At 49.2% G+C, this 27,132-nt stretch overlaps 1 protein-coding gene across 1 annotated transcript; it reads right to left on the bottom strand.

Annotated features, from left to right (window-relative positions):
• Positions 1–6,158: 6,158 nt before the first annotated feature.
• Tmem130 (transmembrane protein 130) lies at positions 6,159–26,259 on the bottom strand. The gene is made up of 8 exons (XM_052168611.1): positions 26,100–26,259; positions 20,208–20,513; positions 17,253–17,412; positions 15,757–15,923; positions 14,084–14,168; positions 9,927–10,129; positions 8,061–8,173; positions 6,159–7,767 (listed from the first exon to the last, which is right to left on the bottom strand). Exons 1-8 carry the CDS (start codon positions 26,188–26,190, stop codon positions 7,618–7,620), a joined length of 1,275 nt encoding a protein of 424 aa, XP_052024571.1. The 5' UTR covers positions 26,191–26,259; the 3' UTR covers positions 6,159–7,617.
• Between the last annotated feature and the right edge of the window lie 873 nt (positions 26,260–27,132).

Below are 27,132 nucleotides of genomic sequence, written 5' to 3'. Positions count from 1 at the left end.
AGCCACTCTTCTATTGCAGCTTCCACCGGATTGACATTGACTCCTCCTGGCACAGGAGGACTTTAGGACGGTGGGGGGAGGGTGTTTGAGGGGCGGGGGAGCTGGGGGCAGGGGGCACTTTACGTTGTCCTGAGGAACAACCATGTGGGTGTCGAGGAATCCAGGGTTGAATCTCAGCTGTACCATGCCGAGCTCTGCTGCTTCGGTGAAATATATAGGTAGGCAAAAATTAATCAATTAATTATTAATAATAATTATTATTATCATTATTATTACAACTACTGAAAATGTATGTCTTTTAATGCTATTCCTATGTCTCACGCAGAGAGAGGGGCAGCTGTCTTGCATGCCCTCTGTGTCTCCGGCTCAGATAATCCCTCTTTCCTGGCATGTATCTAGACTGTGAAAGCACTCCCCTGGGTAGGCGTGGAATGGGAGACGGTGGCTGGGTGGCTGTTAGGGTACAGGAAAGGACAAGCTGAGGCTGGGTGCCAGGCAGGGCCTGTCTCTGGGGAAGAGATTTCACACAGTCAGACCACCAGGCAGAAGGAACTTAAATTGAGACAATGGCACATTATCCGTACCTCTAGTAAAACTAAACTCGGTCAGTGCCCCAGAGCTAAGCTTGGGAGGAGGTCACCGTACCCCATTCTGGCAACAAGAAACCCCTTTGCCCCAACAACTTGGGGACCCCTGTGTCCCCAGTTCCTGGGCGGGGACAAGGCCACCAGGCACCCCCAAGCCACCTGCTGGTCTCTTGAAACCTGATTCCTCCTGTAATTTCTCAGAGCAACCGCTAGAAACAAATCCCGGCTTAAGGCTTTTACAAAGGAATAATCGCCAAAGCCCTCAGCCCTGTGGGAAAGAAAGGGGCCGAGCCTCTCACTGTGGGGCTGGCCTGCCGCTCAGAGGGTAGGCCCACCCGAGGTGCAGGGTTTGTTTTGTTACACATACCTATTTATTTATTGTCAAGGAAGCTCATGGATGGGAGGTCAGAGTTCAACTTTTGGAAGTTGGTTTAAAGAACCAGCCTTTAGATTTTTTGTTGTTGTTGTTGTTTTTTGTTTTGTTTTGTTTTTCAGAGACAGGGTTTCTCTGTGTAGCCCTGGCTGTCCTGGAACCCACTGTAGACCAGGCTGGCCTCGAACTCAGAAATCTGCCTGCCTCTGCCTCCCAAGCCCTGGGATTAAAGGCGTGCGCCACCACTGCCCAGCCAGCCTTTAGATTTAAAAGCCATCTTACAGTAAAGTCAAACTAGGATTCCTGTTTATGACCAAATCTCTGTTTCTGGAGGATTGGGCTATGCCCCACCTTACCACAAAGGCTCTGTACTGCGTGTTCCAGGGATGGTGATCATGGCTTTGCCTCAAAAGTTGTTATGCCAGTGGCTCACGCCTTTAATCCCAGCACTGGGGGGGGGGGGAGGGCAAAGGCACCTGGATTTCTGAGTTCAAGGCCAGCCTGGTCTACTGAGTGAGTTCCAGGACAGCCAGGGCTACACAGAGAAACCCTGTCTCAAAACAAACAAACAAGTTGTTTATTACCATCTGGAAACCAACCTTTGTTTCCAAAGGTTCTTTGGCTGCCTCTGGCTGGCTGCCTGTTGCGGTTACTTTGTTTTGACCTCCAGTTAAGTTCTGCTCCAGTAACCCTGCCTATTCTCTCCCTGCCCTGACTTCCTGAGCCCAGCCTTAGAGAGAGGCAGCCCCTGTACCTGAATTTTAAAAAGCTTGTCTTAAATAATTAATTCGGGTAGGTGGTCTTTCTCCTCCCATCTTGAGACTCAGTGTCTTCCTATATGCTCCAGGTTCCTGCTTCCTATATGCAGGTCCAGGTGCTCCAACAATGGCTGCCTCACACCAGAGAAGCAGAGAAACGTGTACTGAGGTTATTCAGCCCACAGGGCTAGGTGTCTCAGCGGCGTCAGTCAGGGAAGACCTGGACAAGTGGCTCTCTACCTTCCTAATGCTGCGACCCTTTCAGACAGTTCTTATGTTGTAGTGACCCCCCCCCCAACCATAAAACTATTTTGTTGCCACTCCATAACTGTCATTTTGCTACTGTTTTGAATCATAATGTAAATATCTGATACGAAAGATATCTGATATGGGACCTCTGGGAAGGGGTCATTTGGGTCCCCAAAGGAATCGAGGTCCATAGATTGAGAACCACTGGCCCGCAGGATTCCTGAGAAGCTGCCGGGTCTTCAGTCCATGTTGAAATCCAGAAGAAGTTCGTTTTGATACTAGTGAAGGATGAATCTACCTGCTTCAAATCATCTGGTCAAGAAAAATCCTCCCATGAGTTCCCAGCAGCTTGGGACATAGGGCATAGTTGATTCCACAGGTGGTCAAGTTGACAGCCAGGGGGAGCCTCCATGCAGTCAGGAGAATGGTTGCTTGTTCTCAGGTTCAAGGTCCCCAATTTCTTTTTGTTTGTTTATTTTTTGTTTGTTTGTTTGTTTGAATTTTTCAAGACAGGGTTTCTCTGTGTAGCCCTGGCTGTCCTGGAACTCACTCTGTACACCAGGCTAGCCTCGAACTCAGAAATCTGCCTGCCTCTGCCTCCCAAGTGCTGGGATTAAAGGCGTGCGCCACTACCGCCCGGCAATTTTTTTTTTAAGTCCAGATCTACCTTAGGGCTGTGGGGGAACCTCCACAGTGGGCTGGGTCTTCCCATATTGATTGACAATTATGACAGTCCTAGTTATGCCCAGAGGCCAGTCTGATTCAGCCAATCCCTCCCCGCCCCAAATGAGTTGACGGCGGACCATTAACCAGCAGAGGCCCCCTGGCTTGGCTCACGGCTGCGCCCTCAGTGTGGAAGTCAGGAGCATTTCCAGAGCAGATGAGAGGCAGGCTCTAACACCAAATGATGTGTTTTGTACAGAGCTGCATCTTAGGAACTGGGTGTCTCTCAAGACCCAGATTTATGGGTTTTTTGCTTTTAATTTTTTTCCATTTTCAAGTGTGTTCATATATGTATTTTTTTACGTACGTTTGGCCACCTACGCATGTGGAGGACTACGGCCGATGTCCAGAATCATCCTTGCTAGCCATCTTGCTCGGGAGATCCCGTCTCAGACTTCTGAGGCTGGAATCACAGGCAGATGCCACAGACACCCAGCCTTTCTGTAGGCTCTAGGACGACCAACTCCATCCTCACCCGTGCCAGGCAAGTGCTATAACCACTGAGCCATCTCCCCCAGCTCTCATCTGCTTTTCTGAGTGTCACCTATCCCAGGCTGGCATCAGACTCACTGTGTCACTGAGAATGACCTTGGATTCTTGCTCTTCCAGGCCCCACGTCCCGAGTGCCCGGTTGGTAGGCGTGGCCCACTGTGCCTGGTTTTTGGGGTGCTGCAGATCATGCATGCCTGGCAAGCACAGTCAATTGTGCCACCTCAAACGCAGTTGGAATAGCAACCAAATTATCCCAAGACACACGAGTTCAAAAACCAACCTTAGCCCGAAGGAGGCCATGGGAAAGTGATGACGTCATAGGGAGAGGAAGCCAGTGGGCGGCCCTTGCGTTATCGGAGCAAGGACACAGTCCTTGTCTTTTGCTTTCCAGGCATGATAAAGCCATCCACCCTCCTGTGCATTTCCCGCCGTGGCTCTTTGGCACCCCACCAGAGACCCAAAGCAAGACCGTACACCCAGTCTTGGTCTGGAGTCTCCAAAACTCAGTCAAAGAAACCTTTTACTCAATGTTGGAGCCTGTGAATTTAGACTAGTACCGAAGGTTCGCGGGCAGTTGTTGGAGACTGAAGGGAATGAACTGATCGGTAGTCTGAGAAACTGCGTGGCTGCAGATAACCCAGGCTATCTATGAAGGAAATTCATCCCCTGCCGGTCTGGCCGTCTGTGACTTCTTGCAAAGGTTCATAGCACCCCCTGGCGGCCATTTCTGGAATTGCATGGGAATTTCATGGATTCAGGGGATGAGATGTTTGGATGTGTATAAAGTTCCAGCTCAGAGGATAGGTTTGGGGTAGACTGGAATCTTGTTCTGGACACAGAAGACGTGAGGAGTCAAAGAGCAAGCCAAACATAGATAGGCTCACCGTGGGCTCAGGGTGTAGCCTGGGCTGGACAGAAATATTGGGAGTCATTTCTATGGAAAGTGTGTCGACTTGACACAAGCTAGACTCAGAAGAGGGAGCCACATTGGAAAAAAGTCCCCCATAAGATCTGGCTGCAGACGTGTCTACAGGGTATTTTCTTAATCGGTGGTTGATAATGGAGAGCCCAGCCCATTGTGGGTGGAGCCACCCCTGGGCTGGCGGGCCTGTGTTTTATTAGAAAGCAGACTGAGCAAGCCATGAGGAGCAGGTCAGTAAGCAGCACCCCTCCATGGCCTCTGCAGGAGCTCCTGCCTCCAGGTTCCTGCCCTGCTTGAGCTCCTGCCCTCACCGCTTCTGATGATGAACTGTGAGGGAAATAAGCCCTTTCCACCCCAAGTTGCTTTTTGTCCACAGTATTTCATCACAGCAATAAGCAAACCCTAACTAACTAAGGCAAAAAGGAAACCACACCGTCCAATGGGCTTTCTTTCTTTCTTTCTTTCTTTCTTTCTTTCTTTTTTTTGGATTTGGTTTTTTGAGACAGGGTTTCTCTGTGTAGCCCTGGCTGTCCTGGAACTCACTCTGTACACCAGGCTGGCCTCGAACTCAGAAATCCACCTGCCTCTGCCTCCCAAGTGCTGGGATTAAAAGTGTGCACCATCACCGCCCAGCTCCAATGGGTTTTCTGCCAGGGGCATCTTCCAGAGCAGAAAATGCAGAATAAAGATGGAAACTTGGGCTTTCATAAGAAGAACAAGACAGAAGTCAGAATATTTCTGATCCTTGTGGGTGGCAGAAGAGCCACCGTGGCCAGGCTGCCCCACAGAGGCATGAGCAGAGCCGCCCCCTCTCTCCCCGTCTGGGTTGCACCTTTTGCTTTTCCGGGACCTGGAGTCCTACCCTCTAGTGTTGTGCATAGATGGCTGTGTTCCTGTGTGTGTGGAGGCCAGAAGATGCCAGGAGTCCTGATCCTTCTGCCTTGTTCTTTTGAAACAGGGTCTCTCACTGAGTCTGAAGTAGGGTACAGCAGCTGTGGGGGTGCAGCAGCTGTGGGGGTGCATTGGTGGGTCTGTGCCCCTCCCTGTTCACTCCTGGCGGTGGCTGAGGCACAGCAAAGAAAAATGCCAGATAAGACACATGACCAAGTGGACACCGCCACCTGCTGGAGCCATTGCAAACTGCAGGCAGACCACGTTTGGAGTCTGGCATTTCCTTTTCTGTCCAGCAGTAGAAAACTGCTGGGGTCCTCCACCACCTACGGTCCCCAGGTGCCTCTAAGTAATAGCTCAGAGAGCTGCTGTTTTTCAAAAGCATAAAAAATAGTATTGCAAAGGAAAGCACGTCTATTAAAATTACAGTGTTTCTTTATATAGATGTGCATGTGCATGTTTGACTTGTGTGAGTGCTTGTGCAAACGTGTGCACACATGTGTACATGCGTGTGGAAACTAAAGGTTACTCTCAGATCTCACTCTTCGCTCACTCTCAACCTTTAGGGGTTTGTTGTTGATGGTGGTGGTTTGGCGTTTGTTTTTTGAGGCAGGGTTTTTCTGGCTGTCCTATAACTCTCCGTGGAGACCATGCAGGCCTGGAACTCAGAGATCTGCCTACCTCTGCCTCCCCAGTACTAGGATTAATGGCATGTGTCACCACCGCACAGCCTACCTCGTGTTTTCTGAGACACTACCTTTCACTGGCCTAGAGATTGCTGGTTCAGCTAGCACAGCTGGCCAATGAGTGAGTCCCAAGGATCCTATCTCTGCTTCCTGGGCACTGGAGTTACCAACACGCGCCACAAGGGAGGGAGACCCTCTCCAAATGCAGGCCAATTCCACAAAGCCGCAAACCAAATTTTAAAAAGAAAAGGTGACAAGCTACTGAGCAGCCGCCTCGTGTCCCTGCTACGCTTTCCCTTCTCCGACGGACGGACGGACGGACAGACGGACGGTCTGCCTCAGTATCCCACACCTGGGTGGCCCCACCTCTGATGGGCGTCACTCTGTCCCCGCCCTGCTGCCTCTAAGCACTTACAAAACTTCATTGACACCATTTACACACGGAGGAAAAGATACCCTGCCACACAGAGTGCTTGGTAGAGCTTTTATTCAGGAACGATGGCGGGATGTCATGGGAATGAACGGTACAAGAGACAATACTATTTCAGCAGGATGTCCAAGGGCCAACGGTTACAACGACAAGAGATCTACCTTCACAGACTTGATCCTCCTTTATCCGCCAGGTGCAGGCCACCCTGGCACGCTGGGTACCCGGGTAAGCCTGGAAGCTGACACACACCCCTAAGTACCATGGTTTCTTCCTTCCTTCCTTCCTTCCTTCCCTCCTTCCCTCCTTCCTTCCCTCCCTCCTTCCTTCCTTCCCTCCTTCCTTCCTTCCTTCCCTCCTTCCTTCCTTCCTTTTTTTGAGACAGGAACTCCCTGTGGCTCCGGATGTCCTGAACTCACTGTGTAGACCAGGCCGACCTTGAACTCTGATCTGCTATCTACCTGCCTCTGCCTTCTGGGTGCTGGGATTAAAGGTGTGCACCACCACACCAGGCCCCTTCTCATCTTTCAAGGTATCCTCTGCCTTCTTTTTCCTTCTGCTACCTTGGAAGTAACTGAGTGGCTAAGGTATCACATCACGCACATACACAGAGCGAGAACGGGGTGTGTGGGGGGAGAGAGAGAGAGAGAGAGAGAGAGAGAGAGAGAGAGAGGGAGAGAGAGCACAGACACCAAGACTCAGTATAGTACAAGGCTGCTATCCCAAATCCTCACTAGCTCAACCCTTCTATTTGCTCCAATTTTTTTCTCAGAAGACATTGATCTCACAGGTCTCCACGAAAAGCTGGTCCACTGACTTATTCTACACTCACAGGGCGTTCATTCTGCCCCCAGTTCTCACTCAGCTTCCAGCTAGGAGGCTGGCCTGGTCATGGAACTGTAGAGACAAAGGACAGAGGGTGGGGCCGGGCTCAGGTGTCACCTTTGAGGTCCAGTTCAAATCCATCCCAGCAGCAAGCCTTCCAGGCGCACAGCAAATCATCTGAGATGCTCCACGCACACCCACGTGTGCCCTTCCTTGCTGCGAGCACACCCCTCTGAGCATGCCCACAGCGTGTTAGCTCTCTTTCACTAGCCGTCCTTACCCATCTGTGACCTCCTTCCTGGTTCCTTCTGGCTCGGGCAGAGCTGCGTTGCCGGGACCTCATGAATCCCCAGTGAGCAAGGGGCAAGGGGCAGCCGGACCCACTCGGGGAAGTCTTAACACAGCACAACACACCAAAGATCAGAATCCTGCTTGGTAGGGGTGGGGTGAGGAGGGTGACTGGGAACAGCTTACAGCACTGACTAGACTGTACGGATGAAGAGGTGATAGCGGGGAGGTGACACAAAGAAAGGGTGACTTTGTCAGATGGACTGTGCGGAACAGTGACCAGTCTGGGCGAACGGTCACACCGCTCTAACCCCCTCCTGCTCAGTAGCAATGGCCACCCCGCCCGAAGCTCCCGATGGGCGATCGGGTGAATACTGAGAGGTACGGGGTGGGAGTTCACACGTTGTAAGTCTTCACAGGTTTGTAGACGGGTGGGAGCAGCCCGTGGTTCTCGCGGACGATCTCCAGGTACTCGGACGGGGAGTCCAGAAAGAGGGACCCGCAGCACACCTGGCAGCAGCATTTGAGCCCAGTGGTGCCGGGGCTCTTTTCAGATATGGGAGAGAAGTCAAAATCAGTCGCCTATGGTCAATAAAACCCCAGGGGTCCATCACCACCCCCGCTCGGGAGTTCAGCGGAAGGGAGATGAGTCAGGCAGGTTACCAGTTAACTCGGCAATAAAGTCTATCTGTGTCTCCTCTGGGCATCATCTCAAACCTTAGGATTTAGCAGGATTTCCCCCCCACCCCACCCCATGCTGCAGACATCCCTGGTCTGCCTATCATACCCTCTCCTAGACAAGGCTAAGAGGTCTCGCCTCCATCCTGTAGAGCACCTACCTCTGTTATGTCCTTCTGGGTAGCAGCGCTCCGCACAGTCATGTACATGAGGAAAACCAGCAACACGGTGATGAGCGTGGCGCACGGGAAGGCAAAGACAAAGGGCTGGAAGCCTGGGAGGGGAAGGGGAGGGGGAGGTTACAGGACTGGGGAGCTGGGGTTCCGTCGAGCGTCGGGACCTGAGTTCGATCCCAGGATCGAACCAGTAGTAAAAAGAGGTAACTGGCTCACTGGAATTGTCCCCTGGCCTCCACGTGTGTGTCACGGAACACACAATAGCCGGGCGATGGTGGCGCGCGCCTTTAATCCCAGCACTCAGGAGGCAGAGGCAGGCAGATCTCTGTAAGTTCAGGGCCAGCCTGGTCTATAGAACCAGTTCCAGAATAGCCTCTCTTGAAAAACAAGCACGCATTTATTTATTATTTATTTATCTACTTATTGGTGTTGGGGTGTGTGTGTGTGTGTGTGTGTGTGTGTGCATGCAGATCAGAGAACAAGTTTATAGAGTTAATTCTCTCCTTCCCACCATGTCCCTCCTGGGGATAGAACGCAGATCATCAGACTTAATTAGGAAGGTACCTTTACTCACTGAGCCGTCTTGTCAGCCCTTTTTTGGGGGGGAGGGGGTTGTTCGTTTAAGACAGGGTCCCTCCCACTTGGTAGTCCGGGCTGGGCTGGAGCATCAGCATAAACTAGACCTGCTTTGACCTCACAAGGCTCTGCCTGCCTCTGCCTCCTAAAGACAGAAATTGTAGGTATGCCTCACCACACCTAACTTCTACCTGTTTCTTTAGACGGGGCTTCTGACTGAACTCAGAGCTCCCCAATTTGGCTAGAATGGCTTGTCGGGGAGCCCTAGGAATGAATCCCCCAGTCTCCACATCCCTCCTCTTCTCCCCCTTTGAAATTTTTTCTTGTGTCCGCTTGTTTTCCCTGTATGTATGTCTGTGTAATATGTGCATGCAGTGCCCCCAGAATCCAGAAGAAAGCATCAGAACCCCTGGAACTGGAGTCCCAGGTAGCTGTGAGCTGCCACGTAGGTGGTGGGAACGGAACCATTGCTAAAGTGTTAACAATTACGTCGGCAGAGTTTGGTGGCGTTACTGCGGTGGGTAGAGTATTGTAAATAGCGTTTAGTAGAGGTAATGAAGTCAGTAGAGTAGGGCTGGTATTGATGGAATTTGGCTGTAGCATTAGTGTTGGTCAAGTATTGCTTGTGGGCCAGACAGTTCTTAGGAGGCAGAGGCAGGCAGATCTCTGTGAGTTCGAGGCCAGCCTGGTCTACAGAGTGAGTTCCAGGACAGCCAGGGTTCCTCAGTGAGACCCTGTCTCAAGCCACCAACCCCCAAAAGTGTTGGTGGTGCTATTAATGGAATTTGGTGGTGGTGTAAAAGTCAGCAGAGTGTCAGGGCATCGGTACAGTTTGCCAGTGGTGCCTAGATTGGCTAAGTGTTAAGGATAATCCTGGTAGTGTCTGGTGCTGGTGCTTAAGTTAACAGAGTGCCTGAGATGGTAGAGTCCCATTAATGGTATTTGGGGGCGGGGGTGTTGTTGGTACTAAGATGGGCAGGGTGTTTAGGATAATCACGGTGGAGTTTGAAATTGGTGCTGAGAGGTGGAGTGTTGATTGTTGGAGTCTGGTGGTGACGATGCTGGCGGGGTGTGGACGATGGTGGTGGCTATAGCATTTGGTCATTGAAATGTGAATTGTTCCTTTACCCGGGAGAACTACTCACGACCTTAGTGCGGATGGGGTTGGTCTTGATGACCTTGGTAGGATCAGCTACCAAGTGATCAGCTGGTCACCAGAGGTGACAGCAGTTTTGATACCTATACAGGACTTCGCAGAGGCAGGGTGTCACTTACTGGAGGGCCACACCTGAATCCTGTGGTACTGGTGAGCCTTGCTGATAGCATTCTCAGCACGGAAAATGAAGCAGTAGTCTCCGGGGTCCTGGAAGACGTGGGTCAGGTTAAAAGATGTCCGGGTCACCAACACAGCGTGGCACTCTCTGTCCTCCAGGGGGAGACACTGCGGCTTGAGACCCCAGCACACGTGCAGAGGGGGGCTACGGAAGAACAGGGACACATTTCCAGAAATGCATGGTAAGGAGCTGGAGCTCAGACTAAGCCCGGTGAAACCCAGTAGGGCAGACATTTCCGCCTATTGCTTTAGTTGGACTCAGAGTTGCCGGGAAACAAACCTCAGAGCGTGTCTGTGCCGGGGTTTCTAGGTTAGGTTAATTAAGGTGGGAAGACCCACTCTGGATGTAGGGAGCACCACCATTCAGTGTGTTACAGTCCTGGATTAAGTAGAAAGCTTAAGTGAGCACAGCACTGCCATCCATTACTCTCTGCTTCCTGACTGTGGATGCCTTGTGACCAGCTATCTGTCCTTCTGCTGTGCGGTATTGTAATTGTAAATATTAATCTCAATTGGGGGTTTCTATGCTGCCTTAGGTCATTCAGATCCCTGAGGGTAACCAGGCCTTGGGGGCCAGTATTTAGCTTTACAATAAGTAGCAAAAGACCAAACCTCAACAATTTCCCCCTTTTTTTGGTCTAAATAAAAAGGTTCTTTCTCTTAATAGACAACATTCAGTAAGATCAATTACGAACAGTTATAAAAACCACTAAGCTACGCATTTAAAAAGTCCACTTTTGTTTGTATTTCACAACACGGGAGAAGGTATTTTATGTTCTATCGTATCTTGGTAAGTTCAGGGTTCTGGATTTAAATCAATCTCTGTCTCAATTTGTATTATTAATTTAAAAATATCTTCTTAGACCTAAACATCCTAAGTCCTAAACAACTTAAGCTTCATTGTGAGACTATAACTCTGTTGGAGACCTAAGAAAAAATATTAGCTGAGTATGCAGGAACACAACTTCCAAAATTACAGAAATGACAGAGACATTGGGCAGTCTCCAAAACTGTCTCTATATCGCTGGAGCATCTGTCTTCAACCTTCTGGTCCAGAATATCTGACAGATCCTTTTGAGAAGCATTAATTATGAAGAACTAGCTCACCCTGTCTTGGCAGAGCTTGGCAGTCCATTTGTCCTTTTTGGATAACATATTGTCTGCAGATGAATTTAGGGCATTTTCTTTGTCCTAATTTTCTTACTACAATTTAAGTGGAATGGGGTTCTGTCAGAAGCAGACCTATCTCAGTCAAAAGATCCTTTAATAATGAAATAATTTTAAATGCCATATTTTATGGATCTCTGAGGTTTTTGAAGACCATCTATCTATAACATATCTGAACAAGCAAATGTTACCTGTCTCCAGCTACTTACTATCTGTATAACTCAGGATGCATATTTCTGTGATAATACTTAATTATCCTAAACAGTTTGTAATAGCAGCTATTAAAAAGGCCAGGACTAAACCTTTTATTATTAAATGAGTCTATATAAGTGTTGAAACATATATATATTGTAGCAAAATTAATCTCAAATTTTGTATCAATGTAGAAAGATTCATACCAATGAAAGCCTTAAACCTGTATCATTATACAGGTTTAATTCTGTGCGAATTCTATGCCAATGTGACAAAATATAACCTTAATTTTACATCAAGGTATAAAGATCCTTACCAATGTAAGATTATGGCTATAAAATTTTTTGGTTAATCTGCCCTTATTTGTCTTATTTATCTAATTTCTTATAATATTTTTATATCGTCTCAACTCTCTTTCCTTACCTAAAGAAGAAAGATAGAGAAAAGGAAAGAAAAGAGAAAAGAAATCCCTGAATCTAACCTCTCTATTTAATTTCCTTCCTATCCAAGACCAAAATCATTTGTAATTATCCCCTAAAATGACAATCCATCTGTAACTCATAAGATGACCCAAACCATCGGTCCCACTTCACAGGAGTAGGACGATGTATTTATTGCTTGTCAGCTTTGTATATTGCAGAAAGGAAGACCAGGAGGGCAGCCCTGACAGGATTCCCACGGTTGCCTGGCAACAGCCGGGTAGGCCCAACCCACCATAAAAGGAGGTGCTTGCCCCCCTCCTCTCTCTCTCTCTCTTGCTCCCTCTCCTCTCTCTCTCTCTGGTCTCCTGCCCCCTTGCTCCCTTCCTCTCCCCATTCCCTTCCCCCTCTCTCCACGTGGCCATGGCCGGCTTCTCTATTTTCTCTCTTTCTACTTCTCTACACTAAACTCTCAAAACCGTGGACTGCCTCCAGTTCTCATCTGGACTCACCATGCTGGAACAACCGGCAGGTCTTCTCCTAAAGAGCTGGGCATCTAGTCTCTCGCTAGAAGGCCGCGCAGCATCCCCAGCCACAGCAGCCACACCGACCCAAGCCTTCCTCCACCAACCAAGGACATAGCCGGAGCTCCCCTGTCCCCTTCCCTTTGACCACGCCCCCCTCTGTTCACAGCTCTTCTGCGACACCCCAGCTGCACGTGCAGTGTCCAAGACTTCGAACCTGTAGCCTTCGAGCTCCGTCCTGCTGGCTCCCAAAGTGACCCCTCCCCCAAAAAGACTGCGCCTTCCCCACCCCCCCACCCCCGCAAGAGGTCACGAGGCCCAGCCCAATGCTCGCCCAGCGTCTCCGTGGGTTCGGGTTCCCCCCTTGCCTAGTAATGCGACCTTTGGGCAGACGCAGGGCCACCTCCATTAGCCACATCCGCACTGCCTCACTAGCCTGGCGTCTCCTTAGGATCCCAGGCCAACTCTTCTTACATCTGGAATGGCTGCTGTTGATGTGTATTAGTTAAATTGTTTTCATAGCTGTAACCGGATGCCTGAGGCAGCGACTTAAGGCAGGAAGGGGTTTCTTTGGGCTAACAATTCTTGGTGCGGAGGTGTTGATCTTTTGCTATGTATTCTAATGCTAGATATTGTACACACACACACACACACACACACACACAAAGCCTGGTTGCCCCCAGGGATGAGAATCCACATATACCTCAAGTGATGCTGTGTGACCTGGCACCAGTTTGCATGGTTGTGGTCTCTGGTAAACTTTTAAGGGGATTCCCTTTTATCATCTTATGCCTATGCACAATTGGTCATGCGTGGACTGGAGCGACGGCTCAGTGGTTAAGAGCACTTGACGCTCTTGTAGAGGACCCTGGTTCCATCCCCAGGACCCATCTGTAACCCCAGTTCTAGGGGACTGGATATCCTCTTCTGATCTCCCAGGGCACCAGGCACATAGACGGTGCATAGACACATGCATACATGCAAGCAAGACACTCATACATGTAAAATAAATAAATCTAAAACAGTTTTTACAGATAAACATATTCTGAGAGGATAATAAATAAAAAAATGTTTAAATATATATATATATATATATATAATTTGGTGGGCATATGATAAAAATCAGATGCATTGTGGTAATGGATATATTGTGCTAAGAAAAACGAATATATGATCTAACTTATCAAAGTAGAGAACCATCCAAACTATGCTTATTAATAACCAGCCCCGGTTGGGGATTTAGCTCAGTGGTAGAGTGCTTGACTAGCAAGCACAAGGCCCTGGGTTTGGTCCTCAGCTCTGTTAAAAAAAATTAAAAAATAAAATAAAAAAAAAAATAACCAGCCCCTCCTGCGTTTAAACTCCATGAAGAGAGACACCAGGCTGTAACCTGGGGCCCTTGACACGCCATCTTGACAGTGTGTCAGGCTAATCCAGAGGCTCTCAACCTTCCTAATGCTACAGCCCTTTAATACAGTGCCTCATGTTATTCCATCCCCAGAGGGGTCACGACCCACAAGTTGAGAACCAGTGCTCTAATCCGTGCCGTTGCTTAGTTCTGAGTATCTCACTTCTTTTAGAAATCTATGCTGGCCTGTTATTTTTAATTATTTGGCTAAGAGACCAAGAACCTGGAAACACACAGTGCAGATCCTGTTCTCTCCCAGGTCATAGCTATGGACAGGAGAGCACCATCTTCCCTCCAAGCTCTTTAACGGACAGAGCAGGGTCTGTGGCATCAGTGGTAGCGTAGAGAGGTCACGGAACACCCACACAGCACTCTGGGGATTCACTCACCTCCCGAAGAAGTTCAGGTTCATGGTCAGCTTTTGGAATGTCTGCAAGAGGGTTGGCCCCAAAATCTGGATGCCTTGAAGCGACTCTGTAAGGAAGGAGAAACTCATTAGATCAAGTGGCCGAAGACTGACACAAGGTGCACAGCCTCTTGGGCTGCATGGCCACCTCTGTGTCCTTGCCTCTGTTCCTGGTGCGCAGGGGGAGGCAACTGGAGAGACAAGTAAGAGTCGGCTCTCTCACCCACTGTCACTACGCCTCTGACGACACCACAAGAAAAGCACCAGCCACCGGGCGGTGGTGGCGCACGCCTGTAATCCCAGCACTCTGGGAGGCAGACGGATTTCTGAGTTCGAGGCCAGCCTGGTCTACAGAGTGAGTTCCAGGACAGCCAGGGCTACACAGAGAAACCCTGACTCAAAAAAAAAAAAAAAAAACAATATTGTTGAGCCAGGACAAGTGGCTCCGTCCTTTTATCCTAGCACTTGGAGACTGAGGCAGGGGGATCTCTATGGGTTCCAGGCCAATTCTTTTTTTTTTTTATAAAATTATTTATTTTGTATTTGTTTTTTTAAGATTTGTTTATTTATTATACATAAGTACACTGTAGCTGTCTTCAGACTCTCTAGAGGGCATCAGATCTTGTTAGGGATGGTTGTGAGCCATCATGTGGTTGCTGGGATTTGAACTCGGGACCTTCGGAAGAACAGTCGGGGCTCTTAACTGCTGAGCCATCTCTCCAGCCCCAAAAACAATTCTTAATTTTTAAAAGGTAGATTGGCATCTGAAAACTCAAGGTTTTCCCCCTGACCCCCACAGGCAAATGCACACGCGTGCATACCCACCTATACATACATGTGAAGTGTGGGCTCAGACACACGGACACATCATTCGCATACAGTCACCTCCGTACGTACACACATACAAAGAAATCTCTGGAAACTGTCCAGAGCCAGGTAGCTGGAGAGAGGCTTTCCCCCTCTATAGCCAGCTTTGACCTGAGGTGTATTGACTGGGGAACCAGGAGCACGAAGGACCAGCTCCCCTGGGGCAGAGGTCTGGTCAAGCTCAGGCTCTGGGGGCGGGGTTGCCTGAACTCAGATGCCAGAGAGCAGCTGCTTGGGGCCTTTTGGACTCTGTGTTAGCATTCTGTCTAAGCTCCACCCCACAGTTACCTGGCAACAGCCAGGTAGGCCTGACCCACCATAAAAAGGGCTGCTTGGCCCCTCCTCTCTCTTACCTCTCGCTCTAGCTCCTCCTCTCTCCCCCGTTCCCTTCCCCCCTCACCCCACGTGGTCCTGCCAGCCTCTACTTCTCTATCCTCTCCCTCTCTCTGCCTTTCTCTGCCTCGACTACCCTCTTAATTCCCCTCCCCATGCCCTGAATAAACTCTATTCTATACTGTACTCCGTCCTGTGGCGGGTCCCGCAGGGGGAAGGGAAGTCGTGTCATGGGCCCGCTGAGTCATCCCTTTCCCCCACACCTCGCCACACCCCATAGAACGGATTCTACCTCTCTGTCTTTTTATAAACACATCACCCTGAAGCAGCCATCAGAGAAGATGGCTCTGAGGAGATCCCTTCAAGAGCAGCCGGATGCTAGCCTGGAGTCACCTGGATCTGGAAGGAATGCTGTCCAGGACTCCTGGGATAGAGCCAATCTGGCAGGAGACCTACCCCGCAGGTTCAGCGATGCCGAGAAGTCACCGGTCTTCTGTATGGTGCCCTTCGTGGTGTCTGGCTTTATCTCTTCCCATTCCGCCACCACCCTGACTTTCACGGTGAAGGTTCCGGGGCTCGAATAGTTGTAATACACCACAGAGTTGTCAGTTATCAACAAGGTCCTAAGAGATGACACGGAGAAGGGACAGAGACATCACTGTTTCCCCTTTCGGCAGTTGGGAAGTGAATCCAACAAGGCATCGTGGAAGCACCTGTACTGACTTGGGAGGCTGAGGCAGAAGGATCCTAAGTTCAAGACCAGCCTGAGCTATACAGACAAGCTCTGTCTCAAAAAATCAAAACAAAGATTCGTGGCGCTTAAATGTGAATGTGTCGGTTCTAGTGTTCTATGTTTGTGTTTGTTTGATTTTTTTTTTTTTTTTTTTTTGTCTTTTGAGAGAGAGTTTTATGAGCCCAGGGTAGCCTTGGACTTGCTCTGCAGTCTGGGATGGCTGGGTTCTGATCCTCCTGCCCCCACCTCTGGAATCACCTGTAGGCCTGTGCCCTCACACGGACCAGACTTCCATTCTTTCTGAGGGTTGGAAAGATCTCGCAGTGGTTGAAATCAGATACTGCTCCTACAGAGGACCTCGTTCAGTTGCTGAAAACCCATGCGGGGCAAGCACCTACAACTCCAACCCTGGGGGATCTGTCAGGCTCCTCTGGCCTCCCTGGACACCTGGTACTCATATGCACACATCCATACACAGACCTGAACACACATTCACATGATTAAAAAGCGTAAAAACAAACCTTGAAAAATAAAAGAAAGAAAAAAAATACAAGGCTGAGCCATGGTGGTGCACACCTTTAACCCCAGGATTCAGGAGGCAAAGGCAGGCGGATTTCTGAGTTTGATACCAGCCTGGTCTACAGAGCGAGTTCCAGGATAGCCAGGGCTACACAGAAACCCTATGCTGAAAAATGGGGAGTGGGGGGCGGGGTGGGGGGGGACAATTAATACTACAAATTTAAGGTTAATAAGATGACTCAGTGGATAAAGGTACCTGCGTTTGATTGATCCCCAAGGGTTCACGAGGTGCTAAGAGAAATTGTCCTCTAACCTATGCACACTGACAGAGACAGAAAGAAGGAATTTTTTTAAGAGGAGTAAATAGCCGGTCATTGCGGCCCACACCTCTAATCTTCCAGAGGGGCCTGATCTGTTTAATGAGTTCTAGGGCAGCTCAAGTTACATACTGAGATCCTGCAGAGAGGTAGGGGGCAGGGGAGAGAGAGGAGGAAGGAAGGGAGGGAGGGAAGGGGAGGAGAGAGAGAGAGAGAGAGAGAGAGAGAGAGAGAGAGAGAGAGAGAGAGAAAGGAAGAGGGGAGGAAGAGGGGGAGGGAGGGGTAGGAAGAGGAGGAGGGAGGGGAAGGAAGAGGGGGAGGGAGGGAGGGAGAGAGAGAGAGAGAGAGAGAGAGAGAGAGAGAGAGAGAGAATAAATGCATACCCGTCTCCAAAGTCCCATCGGTAGAAGAAGGAAGCCGATTTGAAGAAGTCGCTCGGGTCATGGAGAAGGAAGGACAGTCTGAGACTTTTCTTGGTGATGTAGGAATTCGGCCAAGACAGGGAGGTGTTTTGGGTAACAACTATGTCTCCCACAAGGGACTCTGAGAAAGACCAAGGGAGAGTGAGTTCCCAGAGGCACGAGGCAGGAAGAGCCTGAGTTCACCGTGGGTGCAGAGCAGCCCCTCCCTGGCTCAGCCTCCTCCGGCCGTCAGAACCACGTGCAGGGGGGGAGACCCCGTGGATCCCCCCACCACTGAGATGCCCAGCCATCCCCATCTGGCAGTGGCTCACAGCAGGTGTTAAGTGCCCAGCCTGCGCCCCCCCACACACCTCCATTTCACAGGGATACCCACCAGGATACACACAGGCTGAGCTCAGCAGGACAGGATGCCCACACTTGTAATTCTAGTACCTGGGAGGCTGGGGCAGGAGGATTAAGAGTTCAAGGCCATCCTTGGCTACACAGTGAGTTAGAGGTCAGCCTCGGGGGGGGGGGGGGCAACAAAGGACCTCATCTCAAAACAAACACACAAATTTGCCTCAGAATTAAACACATGCAAACTATTCTTGCTGTTGTTACCGGACTCTAAGCAACAGAGCAACGACTTAGTATGCTATATCAGACACTGAAAGGCGTAAGGAGATCTTTTGAACGAGGAGGAGCTGAGGTGTGGCTCAGGAGTGAAGCAGTTGCCTAACACTCGGGCTCTGAGGTCCATCCCCAACACCAAAAAATCAAAACAGGTTAGAGGTAGAGCTGGAGAGACTGCTCAGTGCTCAAGAGCACTTGTTACTCCGGAGCGTAGCTTGGAGGTATCTGGTGCCCTCTTCTGGGCTCCATGGTAACTGCATCCGTTTACACTAACAGTGTACGGATTAGTTGGATTAGTTACGTAATTCTATGCGTGCATTACTTAATGCCATCTTGCAAGAGCACGAGCGCTTTCGCTCAGGGCATTGTAAACTCACTGTGAGAGTCATGATTGACAATTCCGTGAGCTGGGACTATTGAGATGGCTCTTACCATCTCAATAGCTAAAGGCACCTACCATCAAGGCTGACGATATGAGTTCAATCCCCAGGTCCTACACGATAGAAAAAGAAAATCAACTCCTGCAAGCTGTCCTCTGACCTCTACATGGACACCACGGCACAGGTACCCATGGACATAGACACCCTCGCTAAATAAATAAATAAATAAAAGTAAATGTAGTAAGAGAGATTTAAATACTTCTAAAAATTAGCTGTGTGTTGTAGGATATGCCTGTAGTCTTAGCACTGAAGGGGGGTGAGGCAGGTAGATCTTCTTAAGTTCAAAGCCACCCTGGGCTCTACAGAAAGACTTCCTCCCACACGGGGGGTGGGGGGCGGGGGGGGGGGGGGGGAAGGCACATAGATTGCTGGGTGAAGTGGCCCACACCTTTGATCCCAGCACTTGGGAGGCAGAGGCAGGTGGATCTCTGTGAGTTCGAGACCAGCCTGGTCTACAAAGTGAATTTCAGGACAGCCAAGGATACACAAGGAAACCCTGTTTTGAAAAACAAAAGACACAAACTAGTGTCTTTAGTTCCCTACGAGTTGTGTTTCTCTCTCTTCTTCTTCTTCTTCTTTTTTTTTTTTTTTTTTTTTTTTGCTATTGTCAGCATCTTGTGCATAAAATCATTGCCTAAATGAAGGCTTATTTCCTTCATTTTCACTGTAAACCTCCCGTGAGTGCTAGATCTGAACTCTGGTCCTCTGCAAGGGCCACAAGTCCCCTTAACTACCGAGCCATCTCTCCAGGCCTGGTTCCTTTATTTATTTTATTTACATATACATATGTGTGTGTGTGTGTGTGCGTGTGTGTGTTTTGCCTGTGCTTGCTGCCTTAGGAGTTCAGAAAAGAGTGTCAGATTACCTCGGGCTAGAGTTACAGGCAGTTGTGAGCTGCCATGTAGATGCTGGAAATTGAATCAGGGTTGTCTTAGTGAACAACCAGGGCTCTTAACCCCTGAGCCAACTCTCCAGCCCTTCTTCTTTCTAAATAAAACGTTTTATCGCTTCTCAGCCTTGTGGCTAAGATCAAGTGTAATAAACCGTTTTGATGACATCTATCTATCTATTTTGTGTGTGTTATGTGTCTGTGTGTACCTGCGTGTCTGTCTGTGTGCACTCATGTCATGATGCATGTGTTGAAGTCAGAAGATAACTTGCAGGACTGGTTCCTCTCCATCACCTGGGTCCTGGGGATCAAACGCAGGCTGTCAGACTTCGAGGCAAGCACCTTTACCTGCTGAGCCATCTTGCCAAGCCTATTTTCTGATTCTTTTTAACTTAATGAACAACCAAAAAAAAAAAATCTATGCTTGCAACTTGCATCTATTTGATGACCGTCACCTATCAAGACTGGATATTTTTCTCTGCACAAAGAGCTTGGTAAGGGGGGAGATGGCTCAGTGGGTGACGTGCATGCTTTGGAAGCATGAGAGCCTGAATTTGATCCCAAGAACTCAGATTTAAAAAAAAAAAAAGCTGGATTATGATGGTGGATAACATTTGTAATTGCGGGTCGGCGCTGGGCCTTACTGGCCAGTTAGCTTCGTCTAATTAGTGAACTCCGAGCCAATGAGTGGTCCTGTCAAGAAAAAGTAAGTCGGTGCTGCCTGAAGAACCCCAGAGGCTGTCTTCTGGTGTAGAAGCACATGGGTAAGACGTGCATATGTGCACGAGTGCGCGCACACACACAAGAACATGCCACACATACATACATGTGCATGATCTGAAGGCAGATCTGGTATGATAGCTCAGCGGGAAGCATTTGCCAGCCCCCCACGGGTTTGAGGCCCTCCCTGGGTTGCACACAAGAAAGAGCTTGAAAGCAAACAGGTGAACAAGAAAGGCCCTCAGAGCTCCTCACCTTTAATGGGGAGGAGTAGAGTACTCCTGGCTAACGGCTTGCACATCCAGCAGTCGACATCAGTGACCCAGACAGAGACTGGGAAGTCCCCAGACACGCTGCCCACCACTCGGATGGTCGAGGTGAGATTCTTCTCCGTCTTGGCAGTGAGCGTCAGAGGTGTGTGGATCCAGTGGAAACGGTAGAGGTGGGCGTCTGCGGGCAGGGGCAGGCTGCCGTTGTCCTTGACCACCAGGCTGGCTGAGATGGTCACTTCAGTGCCCACGGTAGCAGGACCATCAGTAGTAAGACTAAGATTATAGAGACCTAGGGGAAACATGCGGGCCAGGGTTCAGGGAGGTGGCGGGAATCCTTCGCCTATCTTTCAATCATCAGTCAAGCACTCTGATTCTCAGTCACTGCAGCCACGTGTGTTTAACAAGGGTGTGGGGTTACTGGTCAATCTTCGGCAGGCACAGGGAGCATTTCTGTTTGCTCAGGGCTCCCTTTGCTCTCTCTCTTCACTTGTCAAGATAAAGAGAGCTTGCTTAGGCTGGGGGGCGGGGCAGGAGCGGGGGTGGGGGGGGAGGGAGAGAGGGCGGCAGCAGGTTGAATGCTTGCCTGGAGCGAATGAAGCTCTGGGTTCCATTCCTTTCATTCTACAAACTGGGGTGACAGACACCCATAATCCTAGCACTCAGAAGGCAGAAATGGGAAGTCCAGTAGTTCAAGGCCACCCTCAGCTACATAGTGAATTTTAGGCTAGCCTGTTTTTTGTTTTGTTGTTGTTGTTGTTGTTGTTGTTGTTATTGTTGTTTTTTTAATAAAATAACAAAAGAAAGAGAAAGAGAAAGAAAGAAGGAAGAAAGGAAGGAAGGAAGGAAGGAAAGAAAGAAAGAAAGAAAGAAAGAAAGAAAGAAAGAAAGAAAGAAAGAAAGAAAGAAAGAAAGAAAGAAAATAAGAAAAGCCAGGGTTTGCAGCTTCAGCCACAGGCCTCTGGCTTTCTCTTTTCGGGGCACACACGCCTCGTTGACATCTCCACTCTATCCCAATTCAAGGGGACCCACCTGGATTCCTACTCCATCCTGGCCCTGACTATGTAAGCCCCGCCTCTTGTTGCCCAGACCAGCTTCCAGCAGGCGATCTGCTGGGGGCGGGGTCTAGATCCACGTCTGGGAACCGTCCACCTGGAAGCCAGCCACTTTTAACACCTTGCAGTTCCAGGAGGGACACAGTAGTAAGCGCTTTTAATTCCAAGACTGGCCGAGGCAGATGGATCTCTGTGAGTTTGTGGCCAGCCTGGTTTACATAGTGAGTTCTAGGCTAGCCAGGGCTACATAGTGAGACCCTTGTCTTAAAAAGAGTGAAACAATTTCCACTTCCCAGGATGCTTTGGTTCTGTGACTTCCGGTTTGTATATGCTGACTCTGGAGGCTCTCGCTGCCAAACCTGACTCCCTGAGTTTGATCCCTGGGTATGCAAACACTCTACTGTAAACAAATCTAACAATAAAATGTATGGCTTTCCCACCTCCTGATGCTCAGTAAGTCTTCCAGAAGTTCTCCTGTGTCCTGACCCCTCACTGCTCTCCTGACTGTCACCGACCTACCATCACACGGAATGACGATTTCTCCTTCTCTCCCACTGTACTTTTGATTCCCGGAGAACAAAGGACACTTCTCTATTGTGCACAGTCAAGGGCTTGCAGTGGTGGCACATGCCTTCACTCCCAGGCAGAGGCAGAGGCAAAGGCAGGCAGATCTCTTGAGTGCAAGGCCAGCCTGGTCTACAGAGTGAGTTCCAGGACACCAGGATAACCAGGGCTATCTAGAGAAACCCTGTCTCAGAAAAGCAAGACTAAAGCAAAACAAGGAAGCCAGGCACCTCCGGGTGTGGCGGGGACAGGAGGCTCTCCGGAGCTTGGCGACCTGTCAGTCTGACAGGACCAGCAAGCTCCACTCTCTACTGTTTAAACTGAATTTAAAGCAAGGAAGGTCTCAAGGTCACATTCGCCAAACCCCAAGTGTTTAATCCCAACCGTTGGTCAGTATGAGGCAGTGCCCGAAGTGGAGAGACTCTGAGGAAGACATCCCGGGTCAGCCTCTCGCCTACGCACACACATGTGCACGAGCACCGTTGGACACCTCCACGCACACGCACAAGCTGCATGGCAGGTGTTTGCTGATACTGCTGAGCCACGTGACTCCTGGGAGGAAGATGTAGCATAAGGCCAGGCTGCCTGGCACCTCCTTCACAAGACTGCTCCCCTAGGGGGTTACTGACTGAACCCCTTCTATGTGCCCCACCCCTACAGGTGCGGGGGTTACCCATAACTGAAGGATATGCTCCCTCTCTGAGGGAGATTGGCTGGAGTCTTCAGTAAAACCAGGAGAGGAGTCCATCTGCAAATGTGCCCCCATTTACCTCACAAGGGCATTCTTAATCCCCACTGGGGACTTAAGTCTTCAGCACTTTCTGTTCCTTGTCCCCATGTTCCTATTATGAATTCCTTTCCTTCAAATTTATTTGTCTAGCTATAAAGCTGTGTGAGTCAAGATGCTAAAGGCACAGCCACTACTGCCGTCCAAATTGTCATGGGGTTGAGGGTTCATATTTGTCAATGTGGTGGGATTTGGTTTAGTTTTGGTTTTGAGACAAGATCTCTCACTATGTAGTCCTGACTGTCCTGGAACGACCAATGTAAGCTGGAGCTGGTCTTGAACTCACAGAGATGCAGTGATATCAGTTGCCAGGCCTTCCTTCTCCTGATACGATTGACTGTACTTTTGAATTGTAAGCTGAAACAAACTCTTCCTTCTTTAATCTGCTTTTGTCAGGTATTTTACCCTTATTTATTTACCGTGTGTGTGTGTGTGTGTGTGTGTGTGTGTGTGTGTGTGTGTGTGCATGTGTGTGTGTGTATGTGTGTGTGTGTACACTCAGGGGCACATGTGTGTGCATGTAAGGGGGGAGTCAGTTTTTTTCATCTACTATATAGAATCAAATTCAAATTCACGGTTGCAGCTTTAGCAGCAAAAGCCTTTGTCAAAGCATCTAACACCCAGGCAAGCTCGTAATACAAAAGGCTCGGGCTGCTATTGTCTTTCTCCGGGGGTTATTAGCCCTCCCTTTTGTTGGGAGGCAGCATCTTCCTTTTCTTGAGGGTTCTCGAATCTCCCCCCACCATCCTTCCTCCCACTCGAGTTGAGGAGGGGCAAGGACCAGAGCGAGGCTCTAAGGTGGCAGGGACTCGAAGCCGTATGTTAATTGCCATCCTGCATCTGCAGTGAGATCAGGCTGACGCAGATCTGTTGCCATGGAAATGGAACTGCTGGCTGGAGAAGAAGGAGGGCCCCACTGACGAGGTTGTTGCAAATGGCTGCCTAGCTCACTGGAACTCCCACCAGCCCCACCTGGAGGAGACCACAATGGTCTTAAAAAACACAGGCTGGGCTAGAGAGATGGCGCAGTGGTTAAGAGCCCTTGCTGTTCTTTCAAAGGACCTAGGTTCAGTTCCTGGCGACTACTATGGGCAGCTCGTGCCTGTCTGTGACTCCAGACCCTGGGGATCCAATGCCTTCTTCCAGCTTTTACAGGCATTCACACACGTGTGAACACTGCATTCCAGATGTGCATCCACACAAATAGAATGCATTTAAAAATTAAAGCTGCACAGGCATGATGGGGAAGGTCTTTTCATGCGCTTGAGAGACAGAGATATACAGATCTCTGTGGGTTCAAGGCTAGCTTGGTCTACGTAAATGAATTCCATGCCAGTTGGGGTTTATAATCCCACAACGCTGGAGGTGGAAACTGGAGGGTTAGAAGTTCAAGGTCATCATTAGCTCTATGAGTTTGAGAACAGCCTCTGAGGTTACATGAGACCCTGGCTAAAAAAAAGGGGTGTGTGTGTGGATCTGGATCCCTTTCAAGGTGACACTACCCTTCTCCCCACATTATCCCCTGCTATTGGGCTTGTCTGAGGTCATCTCTCCTGTTTGGGAGCCCAGATGAACACGCAGCCCAGGAATACAGAGCACAGCCACCCAGGTAAGGGCTTGGGGACAGCCCAAATACCCTCAAGTGACTTAGAACTAAAGTGCCAAAGACAGAGACGACTGCCTCAAGAGCATGGCCTCAGTTTCCCTACATGTTTTCCAGGCTCTATTGTTTCTCTATGATACATGTGGAGCATTCTAGAAAATTATTACTGTAGCCTTTTCACATAGCACATGTAGGCAGGCACAAAACATTTGCCAAACGCACCCGTGGTGGTCTAAATAACTCAAAAAACCCACCTGCCTCTGCCTCCTAAGTGCTGGAATTAAGGCGGCACGGTGAGGAGGATAAGGAGTTCAAAGCCATCCTTAGCTACATATCGAGTTCTAGGCCAGCCTGGGCTACATAAACCCCATCTCAAAACAAACAAACAAAAAAAAGTGACTGGAGGATGCATGTTAGAGGTTTGTCTGGGCAATTCATGAAGACCTTGTCTCATAATGAATACAGGGTGACATGGTGGCACATGCCTTAATCCCAGTGACAGGGGGCTTGAGGTAGGCGGACCTCTGGGTTCAAAGCCAGGATGGTCTACAGAGTGAGTTCCAGGTCAGCCAGGGCTACACAGACAAACCCTGCCTGAAAACAAAAACAAATAACAAACAAAAGGCTGTGTATTTCTTATCATTTAAGTCACATAATTTCTAGGCATATAAAACCTAATGGACCAGGGTGTTCATTTCTAGGTGAGTTCCAGGATAGCCAGGGCTATACAAAAAAATCCTGTCTTGAAAAATAAATAAATAAATAAATAAATAAATAAATAAACAAGCAAATATGTATTTCTTATAATTTAAATCACATAATGTCTAGGTACATAAAACCTAATGGACCAGGGTGTCCATTTCTAGATGAGTTCCAGGTCAGCCAGGGCTCTACAAAGAAATCCTGCCTTGAAATATAAATAAATAAATAAATGAATAAATAAATAAATAAATAAACAATTGTGTATTTCTTGTCATTTAAATCACATAACTTCTAGGCACATACAACCTAATGGACCAGGGTGTCCATTTCTAGATGAATTTCATGTTGGATTTCCAGGAGAGGGGGTGGGGGGTGGGGAGTTGGGGGTCGGGTAGGGGGCTGCAGGTGATTTTAAAAATGTAAAATTCCCACAAAATCTTCCAATTCATTCTAAAATCGCATTTTTAAAATTTTTTTCATTTACTTCATAGCTCTACTGTTCTCGCAAGCAAATCTATACCAGGTCCTCTTCCCCTCCCCCCACCACTACTCTTAATGGGCGGATGTGCTATAAAGAATGACTTTTTTTTTCCTTTTTGCAGCTGCTCACAACCCACCGGTCACAGACAATTCTCGAATCTGGATCGTTTGTTATTCCTAAAATGGGGTAGGAAGGTTGCTGTTGGTCTTTTCATCACGGAGAGATGGGTCCCTGGTGAGCCTTGGAAAAACCTGTCGGCTCAAGATCCCATTAAAAAAAAAAAAAAAAAATTCCCAGGGAGGAAATGGCAGACTGGCTCTGTGGACTAGTACCCGTGCCATCCCTTAGCCAACGCAATCACGGTGGAAATCTCTAGAAAAAGGTGACATCTTATAGCAAAAGCACTACCCCATGCAGGCAAGGGGGCGGTTCCCCCTCGAGATGACTGAGGCGCGATGGCCTCTCTCAACCTCCCCCCCCTGCATGCATCCATGCTCCATAGTCCTCCCCCAGTGAGTACCAGTCTCACTGGATATTGTTCCCAGGGCTGAGTGATGGAGGCAGGCATCGAGGGGATGCAGGGAGACACCCCAAGTGCCTGGGTGACTTCTGGGCAGAGGGGCAGAACGCACCGAGTCATCTCGGGAGCTTAGGGTCTGGACAATACTGGGCAGCTCCAGACTTACCTGCGGCCACCCTCGCCGGACCCAAGGGCAGGAGGCAGGCGAACCAGAAGACGAGGACCAGGTCCGACCAGACGGCGGTGGCCTTGGCCATGGCGCAGCGTCTATACCGAGGGGCGCCGGGGCGGATGCTCAGAGAGCTGGGTTGGAGCTCCGCAGTGGCAGCTCCGTCTGATTGTGCGTAGAGACGCAGCGCTCGCCTGTCCCCGCCTGCAGCCACCTCCGCCCACACAGCCCTCCCCGAGAGTCCCTCCCCTCTAGGGAGCACAGAGACCATCCTTCCTTCACGAGGTGCGCATGCTCTCTCCCAGCATCATGCTTCTGTTAGTCCCAGAGCCATCTTTCCAGCCATCTTTCCAGAGCCATCTTCCCAGAGATCAGGTCTCTTCACTGAACCTTTAGCTCACCAAATTGGTTAGACCGACGATCAAGGAACCCCCTACCTCCATTCCCTCCCAGAGCCGGCACCTCAGATGCTCACCATACCACCTGACTTTTATATAGGTTCTCGTCATCTGAACCAAGCCTTCTCCCTAGCCCTTAAGCCCTTTTGCTGTCCTAAATGTTCACTACTTGGTATACATTTTGTACTAACAGAACATCTCCATTCAAACTAGCCACACTTCCTCGGGAATATATGCACAGACTTAGCCGTTGTTGACTACTTTTGTTTTTTGCTCTTTGAGACAGGTTTTCTGCTGCAAAGCTAAGGCTGGCTCAGAACTCACTTTGTAGCCATTGTATAATTTTCTTCTTAGGAGATCGACCAGGCACCTCCCTCCTCCTAAGGTTCAGTCACAGTTTTTCCTTGCATAGATAGAGTCAGTCCCCCTTCAAAGCTTATACAATCTATAGTATAATCTAGACTATACTGTAGTACTTCCCAGGCCCACAAAGCCCGGACGATTAGGGCAGAGTTGCATACAGCTATTTGAGAAGTTCAGGAGGAAGTAGTTGAGAGAACAAAAGAGAGTCCAGTGATTTTTCCTATTTTTCTCCTTCTATGAGGGAACCTCAACAACAAATAGGTCTTGAA

The sequence above is a fragment of the Apodemus sylvaticus genome, chromosome 22, assembly GCF_947179515.1.
Source record: "Apodemus sylvaticus chromosome 22, mApoSyl1.1, whole genome shotgun sequence".
In the NCBI taxonomy this organism is placed as follows: Eukaryota; Metazoa; Chordata; class Mammalia; order Rodentia; family Muridae; genus Apodemus; species Apodemus sylvaticus.
The sequence above is the reverse complement of the archived record's forward strand: the minus strand, read 5'-3'. Positions and strand labels throughout refer to the sequence as shown.

Excerpts from the sequence above, each read along its gene's own strand:
- Tmem130 (XM_052168611.1), bottom strand. The coding sequence starts at position 26,190 with ATGGCCAAGGCCACCGCCGTCTGGTCGGACCTGGTCCTCGTCTTCTGG. Across the intron at positions 20,514-26,099 it reads TCCGGCGAGGGTGGCCGCAG|GTCTCTATAATCTTAGTCTT; the intron begins GTAAGTCTGGAG and ends TGTTTCCCCTAG. Across the intron at positions 10,130-14,083 it reads AACCTGAACTTCTTCGGGAG|CCCCCCTCTGCACGTGTGCT; the intron begins GTGAGTGAATCC and ends GTTCTTCCGTAG.